General features: G+C 54.7%; 2 protein-coding genes across 2 annotated transcripts; one reads left to right on the forward strand and one right to left on the reverse strand.

The window, feature by feature from the left end:
* Positions 1-7,576: 7,576 nt before the first annotated feature.
* On the forward strand, positions 7,577-8,430 carry OXT (oxytocin/neurophysin I prepropeptide). Its single transcript, XM_026502848.4, has 3 exons — positions 7,577-7,859; positions 7,991-8,192; positions 8,300-8,430. The coding sequence occupies exons 1-3, from the start codon at positions 7,740-7,742 to the stop codon at positions 8,353-8,355; spliced, it is 378 nt and encodes a 125-aa protein (XP_026358633.1). The 5' UTR covers positions 7,577-7,739; the 3' UTR covers positions 8,356-8,430.
* Positions 8,431-14,821: 6,391 nt separating this feature from the next.
* AVP (arginine vasopressin) lies at positions 14,822-16,657 on the reverse strand. Its single transcript, XM_026502847.3, has 3 exons — positions 16,538-16,657; positions 15,210-15,411; positions 14,822-15,065 (listed from the first exon to the last, which is right to left on the reverse strand). The coding sequence occupies exons 1-3, from the start codon at positions 16,655-16,657 to the stop codon at positions 14,887-14,889; spliced, it is 501 nt and encodes a 166-aa protein (XP_026358632.1). The 3' UTR covers positions 14,822-14,886.
* Between the last annotated feature and the right edge of the window lie 591 nt (positions 16,658-17,248).

The raw sequence follows: 17,248 nt of genomic DNA on the forward strand, positions 1-17,248 counted from the left end.
AAAAGTCCACCAACAGAGTAATGGACAAACAGATTCTAGTAAATTCTTACAACTGAATACTATTCGGCCGTAACAAAGAATTGAGCCACTGCTGTCTGCAACCGCTCGGGTGAGCCTCTGTGAGATTGTGCAGAGCCGAGGAAGCCCGAACTCTACGATTACATGTAGATGGGTTCAGAACAGGCGAAATTAGTCAATCACGATACTCGGGTATGATACCGGGCTAGCGGCCGTCGCAGAATGCTGAACGGGAGCGTGCACGGCGAGTCTCTTGGGGTGCTGGGCATCGTGCTGTTTTCATAGTGTATCAACAGGTCAAAATCCATTGAACTGCACACGTAAGATTTGTGCGCTTTATGTAAATTTTACTCTGGTAAATAAAAGTGAAGGAAAAATATTTCCCATCACGAGGACAAGAGGACATAGTGAGAAGTGACTGCATAGCTTCGTTGGCCATGAAAGTAGAGACGGCATCACAGGAATGTCTTTATATAAATATGTGTGTGGCTTTTACAGTTAACTACCCGCCAAAAATAACGGACAAATTGCTATGCCTTGCACCTTTTTATCCCTGAAAAGGGGACGCAGTGTGCAGTGACCTTCTGGATTTTGGAGTCCATGCTGGCCGCGCTTGAATGTGCTTCTCTGACCCATTTGCCAGAACCAGAAAGGCTGTGGGCTCTGAGAGTCGTCTAGGGCAAGAAGCCACCACAGGCGATCCAGCTGGGGGGCAGGCAAGTCTGCCTTTTAGGGCTTATGACGCAGAGGGTCCCCTCATGCTCAAGAGTGCACATCGATCAGAATGCTGGGGAAGCCTGCGGCCAGCTCCAGTGGGATCTCACATCAGAAGCCCTAGGGTTTGGTTTTATTATTTTATTTTATTATTTTATTTTATTTATTTTATTTTTAGGGAAAGAGAGCACATGCGTGTACAAGGGAGTGGAGGGGCAGAGGGAGAAGAGAGAGAATCGTAAGCAGGCTCCACGCCCAGCGTGGAACGGACGTGGGGCTCAATCTCACAACCCTGAGATCATGACTGGAGCTGAAATCAAGAGTCAGACACTTAACCAACTGAGCCACCCAGGTGCCCAGAAGTCCCTAGGGTTTTAAAACAAAGCTATAACCCTTTTTGATAAGTCATAGCTCCGTTGGGAAAACAGATCTTTCCCAGTCCCCCAGCCCTGTTAGAGACTGCCTGATGTTGTGACTCAAAGAATGTATCAGTTAGCTTATCCTGGTAACAAACCACCCCAAACCTCAATAAATATATATTACTGCTCATTAGTCTATGTCCGCACGATTTTTTTGCTCCTGGCTGGGCTCACTCATGCATGTGTGGTCAGCTGTGGGTCAGAGAGCAGCGTGTGCAGAGGAACTCTTCCTGAACCCATGCCCCATCCTCAATGTCTATTTGTGATCTCGTGGGGAGTCTTACGTGGACCAAAGAGGGGGAAATGGAGTCCTGTTTTCAGACGGCTCATGATCCAGATGGCAGCTGGCTGTGGTGTTGGTGTCTTGCTCACGGGTGGCCCTGAAGGACAGGAAGGAGATGACTTTGCCCAGCCAGCCGTCCTTCAAACACAGCATCACAACCACTTTACCTGGAACTAGAGAGAGACAGCCAGAGGGACGGACAAGTAGCTTCTGACTTGGCTGCATGATAAGGGACTCGGCCGCAATATGGTGGGAGGGACAGTGACATGGAGAGCTGTGGGAGAGCATGCGGGAGAACTTGTCAGAACAGACCTGACATTGGAGAAGATTTGTGTCCCTGTGGCAAGCTCCCCGAAAGGACATAGGGTAGAGGTGGCTGTCAGTAACCAGGTGATCAAGGTGATTCCGTGCCCGTGCGTGTCAGGCATCCCCTAGCCCCATCCACCCCAGGTCTTGCTCATTGGACTATGGAAGAGCGTGGGCCTGGGGGCAGGGGTTGCAGCTGTGTGTGGGCCCAGCCACACAGACGTCCCTTCAGTGGGGCTGACCCGGCTGCCATCGCGGCTGAGAGCCTAACCCAACGGCCGCAGAGACCAGTGCCAGCACCGACAGCCAGTGACGCGCTGGACGCCTCATCCAGCAGGACGGAGAGCCCGCCGAAGTGCTTGTGACCCAGGAACTCCATCTCCAGGAGAAGAAAGAGGGCTGTGGGCTGCCTGGTCTTACCGTGCACCTGTCCAAGCAGTGGGGCTCGGAGCACACCCAGAACAGCCTGCTGAAGGCCGGCTTATAGTGCTGGCCCCGAGACCACCCCAGGGGGTGCATTCTGTTCTGAATCTGCAACCAGGGTGTGGGGTGCTCTCCCCACCACAACGGCGTGGAGAGAACGGTCAGCCTCAACCACGAAAAGTCACTCCTGAGCCGTCCTCAGAGGCCACCCGACATGAGCAGCTGCTCCCTGGGGCTGCTGCCCTTCTTTGTCGCTCAGAGATTCCCATCAGAACGGCTCAGCCACCCTGGCACAGGAACAGAGAAGGCAGCTTCGGCCTCCTAGACCAAGCTTACGCGGGACACGTGCGTGCACCATCTCGAAATCCCCTCGGCCCTGCCCTTCCTCCCACCGCCGCTGGGGGGCCGTTCCCCCGCAGGCCAGCTCCACACCTGGACCATCAGGCAGCCCTGGCACTCGGGTGGCCGTGACCCTGCTCACCTCTGTGGTTTTTAAGATTCCTGCTCTACAGCATTCTATTTCTATCTTTTTTTTAAAAAGGATTTTATTTTTGGGTCATCTCTACACCCGATGTGGGACTCGAACTCACAACCCCGAGATCAAGAGTCCCATGCTCCACTGACTGAGCCAGCCGGGCGCCCTTATTTTATCTTTATTTGTATTCCAGTACAGTGGAATGTAGTGTTACAGTGGTTTCGTGCACAATAGAGTGATTCAACAATTCTATACATTACTCAGAGCTCGTCATGATAAAGGTCCTTTTTTTTTTTTTAAGATTTTCATTTATTTCTTTGAGAGAGAGCACAAGCGGAGGGAGGGGCAGAGGGAGAACCAGACTCCCCATGGAGCAGGGAGCCCCATGTGGGGCTCGATCCCAGGACCCTGAGATCATGACCTGAGCCGGAGGCAGACGCTTAACCGACTGAGCCACCCAGGCGCCCCACCTCTTACTTTTAAAACATTTTGTTCACCCCAATAAGAACCTTACTGTCCATTTACAGTTAATCCCCATTTCTACCCTTGGCAACCGCTTACCAAGCCCTTCTTGCACAAAGAGCTAAGATTATAAGGGAATCTTGAAGAGAAGTGTACCCAGCACCGTGGAGTGATGGCAACAGGCGGGGGGGGAACGAGACCTGTGGTTTGGAGAACACAAAGGTCCAAAAGGAAACCTGACAGTGGCCACAAGACGTGATGAAACAGACAGTGGCACAGTTGGCAAGTGGGTTTCCAACCTGGAGTCTTAAGAGGGACCCATTTCCTCTTTATTTTTGCTTTTGTGTCCCTTGCCTCAGGAGACATATCTAGAAAAATGTTGCTACGGCTGATGTCAGAGAGATTCCTGCCCGTGTTTTCTCCCAGGATTTTTATGGTTTCCGGTCTCACATTTAGCTCTTTAACCCATTTTGAGTTTATTTTTGTGTCTGGTGTAAGAAAGTGGTCTAGTTCCATTACTTTGCGTGTAGCTGTTCGGTTTTTCCAACACCATTGGTTGAAGAGACTATTTTTTTCCCATAGCATATTCTTGCCTCCTTTGTCAAAAATTAATGGACCATATAATTGCGGGTTTATTTCTGGGCTCTCTATTCTCTTCCATTGGTCTATGTGTCTGTTTTTGTGCCAGTACCGTACCGTTTTGATCACTATAGTTTTGTAGTATATCTTGAAATCTGGGTTTGTGATTCCTTCAGTTTTGTTCTTCTTTTTCAGGGTTGCTTTGGCTATGAGAGGCCCTTTGTAGTTCCAACCACATTTTAGGATTATTCTTGTTCTGTGAAAAATGCTATTTTTATAGGGATTGCATTAAGTCTGTAGACTGCCTTGGGTAGTATGGACATGTTGACAATCCATGTCCTTCCAGTCCATGAGCATGGACTATCCCTTCATTTGTTTGTGTCGTCTTCGTGTTTTCCTATCGGTGTTTTACAGTTTTCATAGTATACGCCCCCACCGCGTTGGTGCAGCCCACTGTCATCCCTCGAGGGAATGGCTCCAGGAGCTTCGTCCCTGGCTTCTACCTGCTTCTTCCCTGCTTCTACCTTTGCCCTGCAGTCTTTTCACAATGGCCAACGTTGTCCTATAACAGGTAAATCTAATCCCGTCACTCCTCTATGCAGAGCCCTCCTGGATCCTCATTTCATTTGGCCCCATGTGACCCCATCCCACATGACCGTTCTGACCCCAGGACTTTGGTCACTCTGCTCCCACCCCTCTGGCCTTGCTGCTGCTCCTTGAACATGCCATACACATTTCCCGCTCAAGACCTGTGCCCTTGGGATTTCCTCTGTCTAGAAAACCCCCTTCCATGACAGGCTGAACCCTAAAATGACCCCTGTGATTCTTACTCCTGGTAGCCACACCTTTGTGTAATCTCCTGTTGTATATGGATAGGAGATGTAACTTTACTTATTTTAGAGAGAGAGAGTGTGCACAAGAGCAGGGGGACGGGCAGAGGGAGAGGGAGGGAGAGAATCCCAAGGAGACTCCGAGCTGAGTATGGAGCCTGACATGGGGTTTGATCCTGTGACCCATGAAATCATGACCCAAGCTGAAATCAAGAGTCAGAAGCTCAACTGACCGAGCCACCCAGGCACCCCAAGGACATGTAACTTCCTTCTAACCGATAGAAGATTATGGCAAAAATGATGAGGTATCACTCCCATGATTATACTACATTATAAGGTAAATGTGAAGGAATTTTGCAGATGTACTCAAGGCCCCAATTACCCAAATTAACCAGTTTTGCTCTGAGTTAAAAGACGGGTGGATATTTCACTATGTGGTACACCTGAAACTAACATGACATTGTGTGTCAACTATACTCAAATAAAAATACCTTAAGAAAAAAAGAAAGAAAAAGAACAACAAGAATATCAGTCTTGGTGGGCCTGGCCTAATCAGGTGACCCCTTTTAAAGAGGCTTCCCAATGCTCAAAGACTTGAAGCACTAGAGAGTCTCTCTCCCTCTGGTGCTGGCCTCGAAGAAGCAAGCCATGAGTTCTACAGCTGCAAGGAACTGAATTCTGCCAACAATCTCCCAGGCTCCAGAATGGAATGCAGTCTGGCTGACACCTGGACATGACCCCTGCTAGACCCTGAGCAGAAGACCCAGCTGAGCCTTGCCCAGGCCCACAGAAACTGTGGGGTAATAAGTGGGTGCTGCTTGAAGCTGCCAAACTTGTGGTGATTTGTTATGTAGCAAGAGAAAACAAGTCCGCCTTTCAGACAGCCGTCTGACTTCTTTCCTTAGGTCCTTTAAGTGTCACCTGTCACCTTCGCAAGAGGCCTGCACTGACACCCCGAGAAAAATGACAACATGCCCCCCTTTTTCTCCATTGCACTGACTACCTCCTAACCTACTGAGGTATGTTTATTGTTTGATGCTTCCCCCACTCTACTCGAATATAAGCCCCCACGAGCAGGGAATTTTGTCCGTCTGGTTTACTGGCCTTGCGAGCGTCTGCCCTGGGCCCCCGTTCGTCTTCAGACGAGGAGTCCTTGAACAGCTGACGGAGTGCCAGCCCCGTGGGGGCCATTGTGCTAAGGTAATTTATGTGCATGTGTTAACTGGGGTGAGGTCAGTGTGCCCCAAGGACAGGCAGCAGGCCTTTCTGGGGCTGCCCCAGGGGTCAAGCCCTTGGCCTTCTAGCCCGGCAATGCCAATGAGCTGATTTGCGAGAAACAAGACGAGCTGCTGATGGGTAATCAGGTCAGCCTGACCAGCTCGCCAGGGCCGGGCAGCTGACATGACTGGCTCAGGGTCAGCCGGGCCCTGTGACCTGTCCAGCCCCAGCGGCCGCAGCCCACTCTTTGATGGCCGGGGGCCATCCCAAGTCTCCTCTTCCCGAGGGTGACATCTAGGGACCGGCCCCGATGAATGTGCTCCTCTGACACTGGCCTCCTATCTCCTGTGCCATTGCAAGCTGGGCTCCCCCCCGGGGAGCACGCCGAGATGGAGTTTAACCTGCGGTTTATTACAAAGGCCCTGGGGACCCACAACGGTGGAAGCAAAGGGGTAGAAAAGGGACTAGGTGGAGGGAGAGCTTCCACGCGGGCCTCAGTTGACCCTATGGGGGGTTCAGAGCGGAAACAGTCCGTCATCGTTGCCCACCACGGGACCAGACCCGGTATTGGATATGAGCCACAGAGAAGGGTGTGACTGCCAAGACTGCCCACTCATCACACTACCAGCAGCTGGAGGGCAAGTCCCTTCTTTATCATTTTTTTAAAGATTGATTGATTGACGGAATCTCTACACCCAATGTGAGGCTCAAACTCATGACCCTGAGATCACGACCTGAGCGGAAACCAAGAGTGGGACTGAGCCGTTGGCAGGTCCCTTCTTGAAGGACGACTGGCTCTGAGCATCTCCCGGTTCAGGCTCTTTCATTTGTAATTATTTTCATTTTAAGATATATTAAAAATGCAGGGCGCCTAGGTGGCTCAGTCGGTTAAGCGTCTGCCTTCGGCTCAGGGCGTGATCTCAGGGTCCTGGGATCCTGCATCGGGCTCCCTGCTCAGCAGGGAGTCTGTTTCTCCCTGGGCCTCTGCCCTGCTGCCCCCCCTCGTGCGCATGTGCACATGTGCGCTCTCTCTCTAATAAATAAATAAAATCTTAAGAAAGAGATACATTAAGAATGCAAAAAAAAAAAGCGCTCTTTAAAATCCATAAAACAAAAGACATAAGATTACAAAAGAAACCAAGTGTATATATATTAAGGTATCAAAATGTTAAAACAAATTTGTGATATAGTCACAAATATGCTTCTTTATTTAAGGCACCAGATTTTAAAAATATAAATAAATAAATAAATAAATAAATAAATAAAGCCTCAGCTAAGACCTAGCGGCAGATCCAATGACTGCCATAATTTCAAAGCGAGGATGAGTCTAAACAACGTTTAGCGACATCTGCAATAGCTGTAATGTGATAGGAGAATATCTGTCGTTTTGTTGTGTGACAAGGCCACACGGGCTGCAAATCCCACTGTGGTTAGTTGCCCACCTCAGAGCTGAAGCAAGGCTAACTTTCACGTACAAGTTAGAGAAAATACAGATCTTTCCCTAGACAAGTTCCAGGTGCAGGGATGTGGGTGTGGGTGTGCGGGCAGAAGGTGGGCTGCCGGAAATCTGGGTTCAGGCAGAGACCTCCCTAACCAGAGACACAAGGCTGCTGCAAACCAGCCAAGGGGGCAGACGGGGAGTCCGCCCAGCGTCTTCGGGCCTTGAGGGGCCCGAGGGTCTGCCATGTAACCCTTGCCCCGCAGACCAGGAGTCTAGCTACACCCACACTCCCTGTCCCACCCCCGGGGGCCACCGCCCAGGCCCCCCGCCCCCGCACGGCCTCGCCATCCGCCTCCCCTGCCCCCAGTCGTCAGCCGAGGCGGGGACCGTGACCCGGCCAGGCCCCTGCAAATGAGGGAGCGCGCCCAGGGCCTGACCCGCGGCGACCCGCTGTGACCAGTCATGCGGCGGCCGGCTTAGACAGCGCTCCGCCCGCGCGGCCCCGGCCATAAAAAGCCCGGAGCCCGAGCCGCCGCCGCAGCCGCCGCCCCCGACCCAGCGCGCCCGCACCATGACCGGCCCCGGCCTCGCCTGCTGCCTGCTCGGCCTCCTGGCGCTGACCTCCGCCTGCTACATCCAGAACTGCCCGCTGGGCGGCAAGAGGGCCGCGCTGGACCTCGACGTGCGCCAGGTGAGCCCGGGCCGCGGCCTCCGCCCCTGCCCGCCCCCGGGGTCCCAGGGACTCTAGCGGACGTGCGCCCCCCTCCCGCGGCCCCGGCCCCGGCTTGCACGGCCCGCGCTCACCGCCCGCCCTCCCGCCAGTGTCTCCCCTGCGGCCCCGGGGGCAAAGGGCGCTGCTTCGGGCCCAGCATCTGCTGCGGCGACGAGCTGGGCTGCTTCGTGGGCACGGCCGAGGCGCTGCGCTGCCAGGAGGAGAACTACCTGCCGTCGCCCTGCCAGTCGGGCCACCAGCCGTGCGGGAGCGGGGGCCGCTGCGCAGCCGCCGGCATCTGCTGCAGCCCGGGTGAGCCGGGCCGGGGAGGGGCCGGGGACCGGGGGACCGGGGACCGGGGACCGGGACGCGGCCGGGAGCCGGCGGGGCGGGCGCTGACCCGGCGTCTCTCCTTCCAGACGGCTGCCGCGCCGACCCCGCCTGCGACCCCGAGGCCGCCTTCTCCCAGCGCTGAGTCGGATGGCCCCGGCAGTGGCGCAGCCCACCCCTCACCCCCCGAAATAATGAAATAAAATAAAGCAGAGTTTTCCCCTCCAACTCGACCGGCGTCTTGGTGTCAGAAATGGGAGGGAGGGTGCTGGGGGAGCCCCGACGGTCGCACCCGAGGGTCAGAGCCGGGGCGCCGGTTGTCTGAGCTTGCCTTTCCCGCCGCCGCAACCCCGCAGGGGGTGGGGGGTCGAGGGAGGGGGACAGCAGGACCGGCTCCGAGGGAGAGGGTAACGGACCCCAGCTTCCCGCCGCAAACAGCTGGGAACCTGCAGCAGGTGAACTTAATAGGAACTTTGAAAGAACCCAAGGATAGGGCGGCGTGGGCCTGACGGGGAACCGGGGGTGGGGGGGCGGCCAGCGGCGGGTTAATGACTCCCCGACATTTGGAAGGAGGCTTGAGGCCCACCTGAGGGCTGGGTTTGGGGCCCCGACAGCTGAAGGGCCCTCACGTTTACACGGAGCGGGACTCCAGGCCCCGGGAGGCCACCGGGGCTCGGAAGGGGTGGCCCGGCCGCGGTGCACCCAGCTGGCCTGGCCCTGCCTCTGTAGTGGGAGAACTTGGCAGGGCCGGGGACCCTGCAGGACAGGGTGCCAGAAAGCCCACCGCCACAGAAATGACCGCAAAACGCAAAAGCTGCCCACAAACAGAATCCTCAACCTATTCCTCATCTGTTCTTGGATCAAAAAGCCTGTTGGGAATCAAGAGGGGCGCATTCCTCTTCCCCAAAGCATGCTGACGTTCTGTCACCCGTGAATCAAGAGGGGCGCATTCCTCTTCCCCAAAGCATGCCGTCGTTCCGTTCCGTCACCCGTGCCACGGGCAAGCAATGTCAGAAGGTCCGGGCCGCACTCCCGGCCAAGTAAAACGGGAACAGATCACTCTGTTAGTGAGAAAGAAGGAAGTTTCTAGGGCTTTCTCTCACCCTGGAGGACGCAGAGCACGGCCCCACGGCAGTATGTGGAGAGAGAAAAAACACACCGAAGAGGACTTTAAGATTTTCCTTATATAAATTACAAAAACAGGCAAAACTAAGCTATGGTGCTGGAGTCTTGGGTGAGGGGTGACTGGAGGGAGTCCAAGGGCAGCTCTGGGGTGCTGGTCCTGTTCCGTCTCCTGGCCTGCGAGCTGGTGAAACAGGTGTGTTCATTTTCGGAAAACAAGGCAGAGTGCATGTCATTTGTTAACTTTTATATGTATGTTATATGTGAATAAAAGGTTTTGAAAATGGAAAAAAGATCATTACTGCTAAGATGTGCGGAGAGAGTAGAGATGACGCTTTTGGGTTTTTTTTAAGTGCTTATCATTTAATGTTTTAAAAGTAAGCTCTACATCCAATGTGGGCTCGAACTCATGACCCCGAGATCAAGAGTCACATGTTTCATGGACTGAGCCGGTCAGGTGTCCCTGAGATGAGGCTTTTGAAAACCTCAGGGGCCTATAGCAACCTGGACTATAGTTCTTTTCTTCTTTGCTTTTTTTTCTTTTAATTTATTGATCTGTTTTTAGATTTCACATGTAAGTGAACCCATATGGTGTTTGTATTTTTCTGTCTCACTTATTTCACTTAGCCTAATACCCTTTAGATCCATCTGTGTTGTCACAAATGGCAAGATCTCACCCCTTTTCATGGCTGAGTAATATTTCACCGTGTAGGTTATTTTTTTTGTTTTTTGTTTTTTCAGATTTTTATTTATTCATTTGATGGAGACAGCACAAGCAGGGCAGTGGCAGGCACAGGAGCAAGGAGCCTGATTCGGGGCTGGATCCCAGGAACCCGGGATCACGACCTGGGCCAAAGGCAGGCGCTTAACCGACTGAGCCACAGACGGTCCCTAGACTGTGGTTCTTGGTGAGGCCGTGAGAGCAGCCCCTCCTTCGATCCCGCATCTGGGGGGGATGAGTCACCAAAAGGGACATGAGATGACTCAAAGCGGAGTCCTGTTCAAACGAGCTATGGTGAAGGGTGTGACACATCACCGGGTATTTGAGGATGGTCACAGTGCTCTGTGTCCCTCAGAAACCACACGGCCAGGGAGCGCCACAGTAGAGGTGACCGTGCTTCTCAACTACAGACGTGTGGTGATGGAGCTCTGCTTTTCCAAGCTGGAACGTCCCCCCACCATCTTAGCGGGAAGTCTGGGATCTCCCCCTGCCACCTCTTTCTCTCCCCTGAGTGTCTTGGGGTGCCAGCCCAGCTGTCCCCACCCTAGGAGAGAGTTCAGGTCCCCTCACCCACTCAGGCACCCACTTCACTGTCCCAATCTTTCCCTAGAATCCAAAGGTGAACAGTATTTTCTGGCCCCAAAACACAGGGTCGGATTGACACATCTCTTCCTGGGTATGTCCCAGAGGGGGCATCAAGCTGGGTCCAGTGGCCCGACGAGGGCAGAAGCAAGCTTGCTGTCGTTCTTCCTTCTTGCTTGCTCAGTCCCACGGCCTTTGGTCCTTGTTGAAATGACTCCTTCAAACCTCCAAAGAGCTTGGGGGCTCATCCAGGGCGGTGGTTCCCAGCTCCCACTTCATGTAGCTTTGTTCTTTATCCTTGTACTACCTGGAAATGAAATTCCTAGAGAATATGCCACCTACACGCAATTTCAAAAAAAAACATAGAATTAGTCTTAGCAGTAAGGTAGAGAAAAGGAAAGTAATTTAGTACAAAATAATATTACTTTAATATGTGACTAAACGGGCAAGCCTTTGCTAGGTGACACAAGCACAATACAGTTGTCTGAGAATTACGTCTACTTAGAGTGAATATACTAAAAAGAGATTGGAACCCATTCCGTACAAGAAGTTCAGGAAAATAAAAAGATAAGGAAATGAAAATTTAAAAAGGTAGAAGGGCAACAAGGGTCAGGACTCTCTTTTGTGGGGCGCCTGGCTGGCTCAGTCAGTGGAGCGTGGGCATCTTGACCTTGGGGTCGTGAGTTCGAGCCGCACGCTGGGAGTAGAGCTTACTTTTAAAAAACTCTCTTTTGCGGCACCTGGGTGGCTCAGTCGGTTAAGTGTCTTGTCTGCCTTCGGCTCAGGTCATGATCCCAGGGTCCTGCGATCCAGCCCCACGTTGGGCTCCCTGCTTGGCGGGAAGCCTGCTTCTCCCTCTCCCTCTGCCACTTCCCCCGCTTGTGCTCTCTCTCTCTTTCTCTCAAATAAGTAAATAAAATATAAAAAAAAATTATCTTCTGTGCCTTAAGAAAAGGACAGGCTCAGATATCAATGAATTGCAGAGTGTACTCATGGAACACTTGGGGAAATTTGAGTAGTGCCTGAATACTTCGTGGTACTAATATATTGTTGAGTTTTGGCTTGCAGCTTGCGTGTGTGTGATAACAGTCTGTGGTCATGGGTTTTTTAAAAATTAATTATTATTATATTATCATTTTTAATTAGTAATGTATTATTATAGTATTAAAATTGTTATTTTAATTCCAGTATAGTTAACATAGCAGGATGTTAACATATTAGCCTCAGGTGTACAAAATAGTGAGTCAGCACTTCCATACATCACCCAGTGCTCATCCCAAGTGCTCTCCCTAATCCCCATCACCTGTTTCACCCAGCCCCCCACCCACCTGCGCTCTGGTTACCATCACTTTGTTCTCTATAGTTAAGAGGCTATTTCTTGGGGCACCTGAGTGGCTCAGTCAGCTAAGCATCTGCCTTCGGCTCAGGTCATGATCCCAGGGTCCTGGGACTGAACCCCATGTTGGGCTCCCTGCTCAGCGGGGGGCCTGCTTCTCCCTCTGCTCCCCTATTCCCGCTCTCTTTCTCTCTCAAATAAATAAATAAAATCTTTTTTTTTAAAGAGTCTATTTCTTGGTTTGTCTGTTTTTCTCTTTTTGTTTCCTTTGTTTTGTTTCTTAAATTCCACAGATGAGTGAAATTATACGGTATTTGTCTTTCTCTGATTTATTTCGCTTAGCATTATACTCTCTAACTCCATCCATGTTGTAGCAAATGGCAGGATTTCATTCTTTTTTATGGCTGAATAATATTCCAGTGTGTATACACACCACTTCTTGATCCATTCATCAATAGATGAACATTTGAGCTGCTTCCATAATCGGGCCAGTATAAATAATGCTGCTATGTGCGGTCGTGTTTTTAAGAAGAAATCTTTTGACGTGCACACTGGAGTGTTTTACGGATGGAGTGGTCATGACAGCTGGGATTGGCATCGGGATAAGTCCGGGGTGGGAGGAGAAGGTGGGGTAGAGGTGGAGCAGGCAGCCACGTGGGTGACCACTGTTGAAGGTAAGTGGGGTGCACCTGGGGGACTTTCCTCTGTTGAGTCTACTTTTTCATACATTTGAAATTTCTCGTAACAAAAGCTGCAAAACAGAAAGATTGGGATAAAGGTAAATGTTTTGATATGAAAAGATGCCCCAAATTTACTTTGGTAAGAATGTAAATTAGGACATATGAATTATGTAAATAATATGAATTTGTAAAGCCACAGCTGTGTGAAGCTTTAGGACAAAAGGGTTCCAGTCTGAAAGCTATAGTTGCCGTTTGGTTTTTTTGTTGTTATTGTTGTTGTTTTTAATGTAAACGCTCAGCCCAACATGGGGCTTGAACCCACGACCAAAGGAGATTAAGAGTCACATGCTCCACTGGCCGAGCCGCCAGGCTGCCCCAGTCTGAAAACTGTCAGCACCAACTTCACCACTGACCACGTATCGCTGTGCCTGGTTTTTCTGCCATCCTGTATTAGCAAGGGCTTGCAGTACCATTTGGAAGGGCAGCAATTTCAGTTTTCTTAAAAAAGAAAGAGTTTTAGGTTTTACATTTAGGTATATGATGCATTGTTATTTAAACCAGCTTCCTCTTTCCACCTCCCTGTGGCCTAAAGCGTTACTAAGTTCCTATTAGGTCCGGTCCTGGTCCAGTCCTACTAAAACCTGGGGACTGGCCCTGCATGGACCGCAGCAGGGCAGAAGAAGGAGGCCATGGCAAGGATAGAAGCCCACAGGGCTCCCGCCCTCCCCCCCAACACTTAATCACTCTGGGCACTGAGCCAGGTCAGGGGCGACAGCAAACGGAGCTCAAAGGCCAGAAAAGAGCCTGAACTTGGCTTAGCACCAGGACTCTGGTCTGACTGAGGGTGAGTCATGACACTGACCAAAGGCAGGGTGTTGGGGTCAGGGCTCAGAGTGACTTCCCTCTGCCTGTGCTCCCTCCTGGCCTCTAAGTCAGGGGAGGATTCCGGAGGGCATTCAGCCTCTTGTTGCCCCAAGGCCTGGAGCAAGAAATCCCAAGGACAGAATGTAGACAACAGAGGGGGGCAGAGAGAAAGGAGGGAGGTAATAGAGGAGGGGGGTGAGAGGGCGGAAGAGGGAAGGGAGGGATGTAATGGGACAAGCAGGGAAGCAGAAGATGGCCAAGGAGCCGGAGGACTGGGGAAGAGAGGGGAGTGAGGCGCAAAGGGGATAAAGGCATAGAGGGGACAAAGAAGGACACAGGGACACAGAATGGCATAGGCCAAATGCCAGTGGATGTCTGCCCTGAAGCTGCATGTGTCAAAGGGCGGAAGGTCCTAACGTGAGTGTGCTCGTTGCGTGCGCGCGCACGCCTGTCCATGGTTGAGCCGGTTGTGCTTCTCTGGGTGCGTCTGTGGTTCTGAATGTATCTCAAGATACATGTCTGCAGCTGCAGTCAAGGATCGCAAGGACAGCGCTCATGATCATTTGCTGCTCTGTGTTTGTGTTAGTGTGTGTGAGTTGCGTGGCTGCGTGGATGGGGGGCATGTAGCTAGGGTCTCAGGGGGCTCTCTCTCCCACTCTGGCTGAAGGGCCCCTGTGGGGGATGCTTAACTTCCTCCTGGACAGATAGCACCTGACCCTCCGTCTGCTGGGTCTGGGTGATTTGCTGCCTCTGGCCTCCAAACACACACACACACACACACACACACACACACACACACACCACACGGCACAGCCTTGGATGAAATAGTAGACTGGAAATCTGGGGAGTTGGGTGGGTGCCTAGAGCCTGCCTCAGGCTCCTGGGATGTAAATGGGGACAGGAACCCCAGGTCACCCTTTGGCTCCCCTTCGACCTTTCTCTCTTCCCTCGGATGCTCTCCACCACCTTTCTCTCTTCCCTCGGACGCTCTCCACGTCTCTATCATTGGGCTTTCTCTGCCTTCTCTCACTACCTTGTCCACCAAGGTCTTTCCCTCTTCTCGCCTTTACTTCTCTCCACCCAGCCCCTGCAGGGCCCCTCTCGGCCCGGCCCTGCCCTCCGCCGCCCCCCGCCCCCGGGTTGCCCCGTCCCTAGTCCCCCCAGCACCCTGCCTAGCAAGATCGCTTCCCCTACGGATCCCGGACTGGCTGGGGCGGGTGAGGGAGGGGTGTCCGCGCCCCACCCTCTCCTCTGCGCCCCCTCCCCACCCCCGGACACGGAGACAGACACTCGCGGGTGCATTTTAAAAGCTTTATTTTTCCAGGCTGCGGCTAGGGGGTTTTAGGGATGGGGCGGGGGCGAGCGAGCGGCTCAGTAGACGCCGGGCGGGGCGGGCTCGGCGGGCTCGGGCGCCCCCGCCAGCTGCACCAGCCGCAGCAGCAAGGCGCCGGTCGGCCCGTCCAGCTGGGTCGCGTTGCTCCGGTCGCTGGCGCGGGCGCGGCGGTGGAAGCCGGCGCCCCCGCGGCACTCGGGCTCGGTCACGCAGCTCTCTGCGGGGGGGCACGGGTTGAGCGCGGCGCGGGCGGGGCCCAGATCGGCCAGGCCCGCCGGGACCCCCGCGCCGCCCCCGCCCGGACCCCGGGGCCACCCCCGCCCGGACCCCCGCCCGCCCCGGGTCCGCCCGGGCCGCGCACCGTCGTTGCAGCAGATGCCGGCGGCTGCGCAGCGGCCCCCGCTCCCGCACGGCTGGTGGCCCGACTGGCAGGGCGACGGCAGGTAGTTCTCCTCCTGGCAGCGCAGCGCCTCGGCCGTGCCCACGAAGCAGCCCAGCTCGTCGCCGCAGCAGATGCTGGGCCCAAAGCAGCGCCCTTTGCCCCCGGGGCCGCAGGGGAGACACTGGCGGGAGGGCGGGCGGTGAGCGCGGGCCGTGCAAGCCGGGGGCGGCGGCCGCGGGAGGGGGCGCACGTCCACTCTCAGTGACAGCCCGCAGCGTCATCCCCCTTCGTTGAGGGAGCCCCCCCCCCCCGCCCTGCACCGGGCTGCACGGAAGAGACCCTCCCTCTCAGCTCTGGGGCCCTCAATGGTGTGCACCCCTCTCTCAGCTGCCCACCCTTCCTCCCCTGCCCCCATCACTCAGACTTGATCTCTGGCACCCACGCCCGGGCAGACAGGCCCTGCTCTGCCCAGAACACTTCCAGGCCAGGCCCTTCCTCCCGTTTCCTGTCCGGGCTTGACACGCTGGTGGGCCCCTGCGGACCAGGGCCTGGGCTTACTGGGCCTGGCGCTAACTGTGTGTGGTAGGAGCCTGAGCTCCAGGGAAGGACATAGGGCACCTCGCTGACTCAGGTTTCCAAAGGTGCCAAGCAGAGGGAAGGGTAGTCTGTGGGGGGCTGCCCACTGACCCACTCTAGTTTGTTCAATAGCTCAAAACAGCCATCCGTGGCCTGGGCGGGATTGAGCTTGGTGATTGGATCTCCTTCAGCTCTGCCCAAGAGGGAATAAAAGGGAATTGACTGGACACGCAGGGTGGGAGAGTTGGGCTGGGTTCCCAGGAGGACTTCTCAGAGGAGGCGGCACCCTCGCTTGAAGGAGCTCAGAGCCATGGCCAGCTTCTGTGGAGGGCGCCGGGAGCCGTGGCTAGGAGAGGGTGAAGGCTGCATGGGAAAGGCTTCCCATCTGCCTAGGACAGAGCCTGTTGTGCCTGAGAGGCCCGAGTGGGCACAGAGGAGGCCTTGCTGTCCAGTTCTCCCTGATCTGCCCGAAGCCCAGTTACTGGGGAAATACCGGCTTTCCGGTATCCCTTGCCTGGGTGGGGATAGTGTCTCGGAAGTCCTGCAGCCCGTCCTAGCCTGCCTGGCAGCCTGTCCCCCCTGCCCAGCCTTGCCAAGCCTCCCTTCTCCTGGGCCCTTCACCTAAAGCTTGCCTCTCCCACGACTTCCCTCCTTCCCGGCCCCTGCACGGTAGTGCCGGCCCCGGGGCCTCTGTCCCCTCCAGGCAGCCCAGAGATGGGCCGCGGTCATACCTGTCTCAGCTCCAGGTCGGACATGGCCCTCTTGCCGCCCCGCGGGCAGTTCTGGAAGTAGCAGGCGGAGGTGAAGGCCAGCAGGCCCAGGAAGCAGGCGGGCAGCACGGTGGCCGGCATCCTGGCGCAGTGGGCACAGTGTGTGGGCCGCTGAGCGGACTGTGCTGCGCTGCCTTCGCTGGCTGCCTATTTATGTCCGCAGGTGTCCCCCGGAGACAACGTGACCGCCGCCCCCCCTCCCCAGTGACTCCCCAGGAGCCCACGACCGCCAGGTCCCAAGCCGTCAGCGGTGATTCAGGCATCTGGGGACGCACGTGGACCTGTCTGGGGGGGCTGTGGGTGAGGGGGGCCGGCCTCCGGGCTGTCACTGGCAGCCGCTTGGCTGCGGTGTGACAGGAGCCGCTGCAACCATGATTGTGGCTCTCTGGACCTGGGGAGAGGGACAGATGGGGGCGGGGGGTCTCGTGGAGACTATCCGCAAGCTTTCTGGCTGCTGAGAAGAGGCTGGGGGGTCAGCGGGCCTGTCTCCACATGCAGCCCCCTGAGAAGGTGGTGAGGGGCGCCCGAGGGGCTGGTGCTCAGGGATCAGGGTCAGCCCAGCTCAGGAACGGTGGGCCAGTCAGGTGTGCAGAACCCCATCAGGAGGGTTAGCCTCCGGAGAGGATAAGTGGCCAAGGACGGCACACACCCAAGGTGGGGGGCACAGAGGGC

The sequence above is a fragment of the Ursus arctos genome, unplaced genomic scaffold (assembly GCF_023065955.2).
Source record: "Ursus arctos isolate Adak ecotype North America unplaced genomic scaffold, UrsArc2.0 scaffold_16, whole genome shotgun sequence".
NCBI classification, from domain to species: Eukaryota; Metazoa; Chordata; class Mammalia; order Carnivora; family Ursidae; genus Ursus; species Ursus arctos.

Bases quoted from the DNA above. Each gene is read 5' to 3' on its own strand.
- AVP (XM_026502847.3), bottom strand. From the start codon at position 16,657: ATGCCGGCCACCGTGCTGCCCGCCTGCTTCCTGGGCCTGCTGGCCTTC. The intron at 15,412-16,537 runs GTATGACCGCGG...CCCTCCCGCCAG, and splicing joins CCGACCTGGAGCTGAGACAG to TGTCTCCCCTGCGGCCCCGG. The intron at 15,066-15,209 runs GTGCGCGGCCCG...GCCCCCCCGCAG, and splicing joins CGGCATCTGCTGCAACGACG to AGAGCTGCGTGACCGAGCCC.
- OXT (XM_026502848.4), top strand. From the start codon at position 7,740: ATGACCGGCCCCGGCCTCGCCTGCTGCCTGCTCGGCCTCCTGGCGCTG. The intron at 7,860-7,990 runs GTGAGCCCGGGC...CCCTCCCGCCAG, and splicing joins TGGACCTCGACGTGCGCCAG to TGTCTCCCCTGCGGCCCCGG. The intron at 8,193-8,299 runs GTGAGCCGGGCC...CTCTCCTTCCAG, and splicing joins CGGCATCTGCTGCAGCCCGG to ACGGCTGCCGCGCCGACCCC.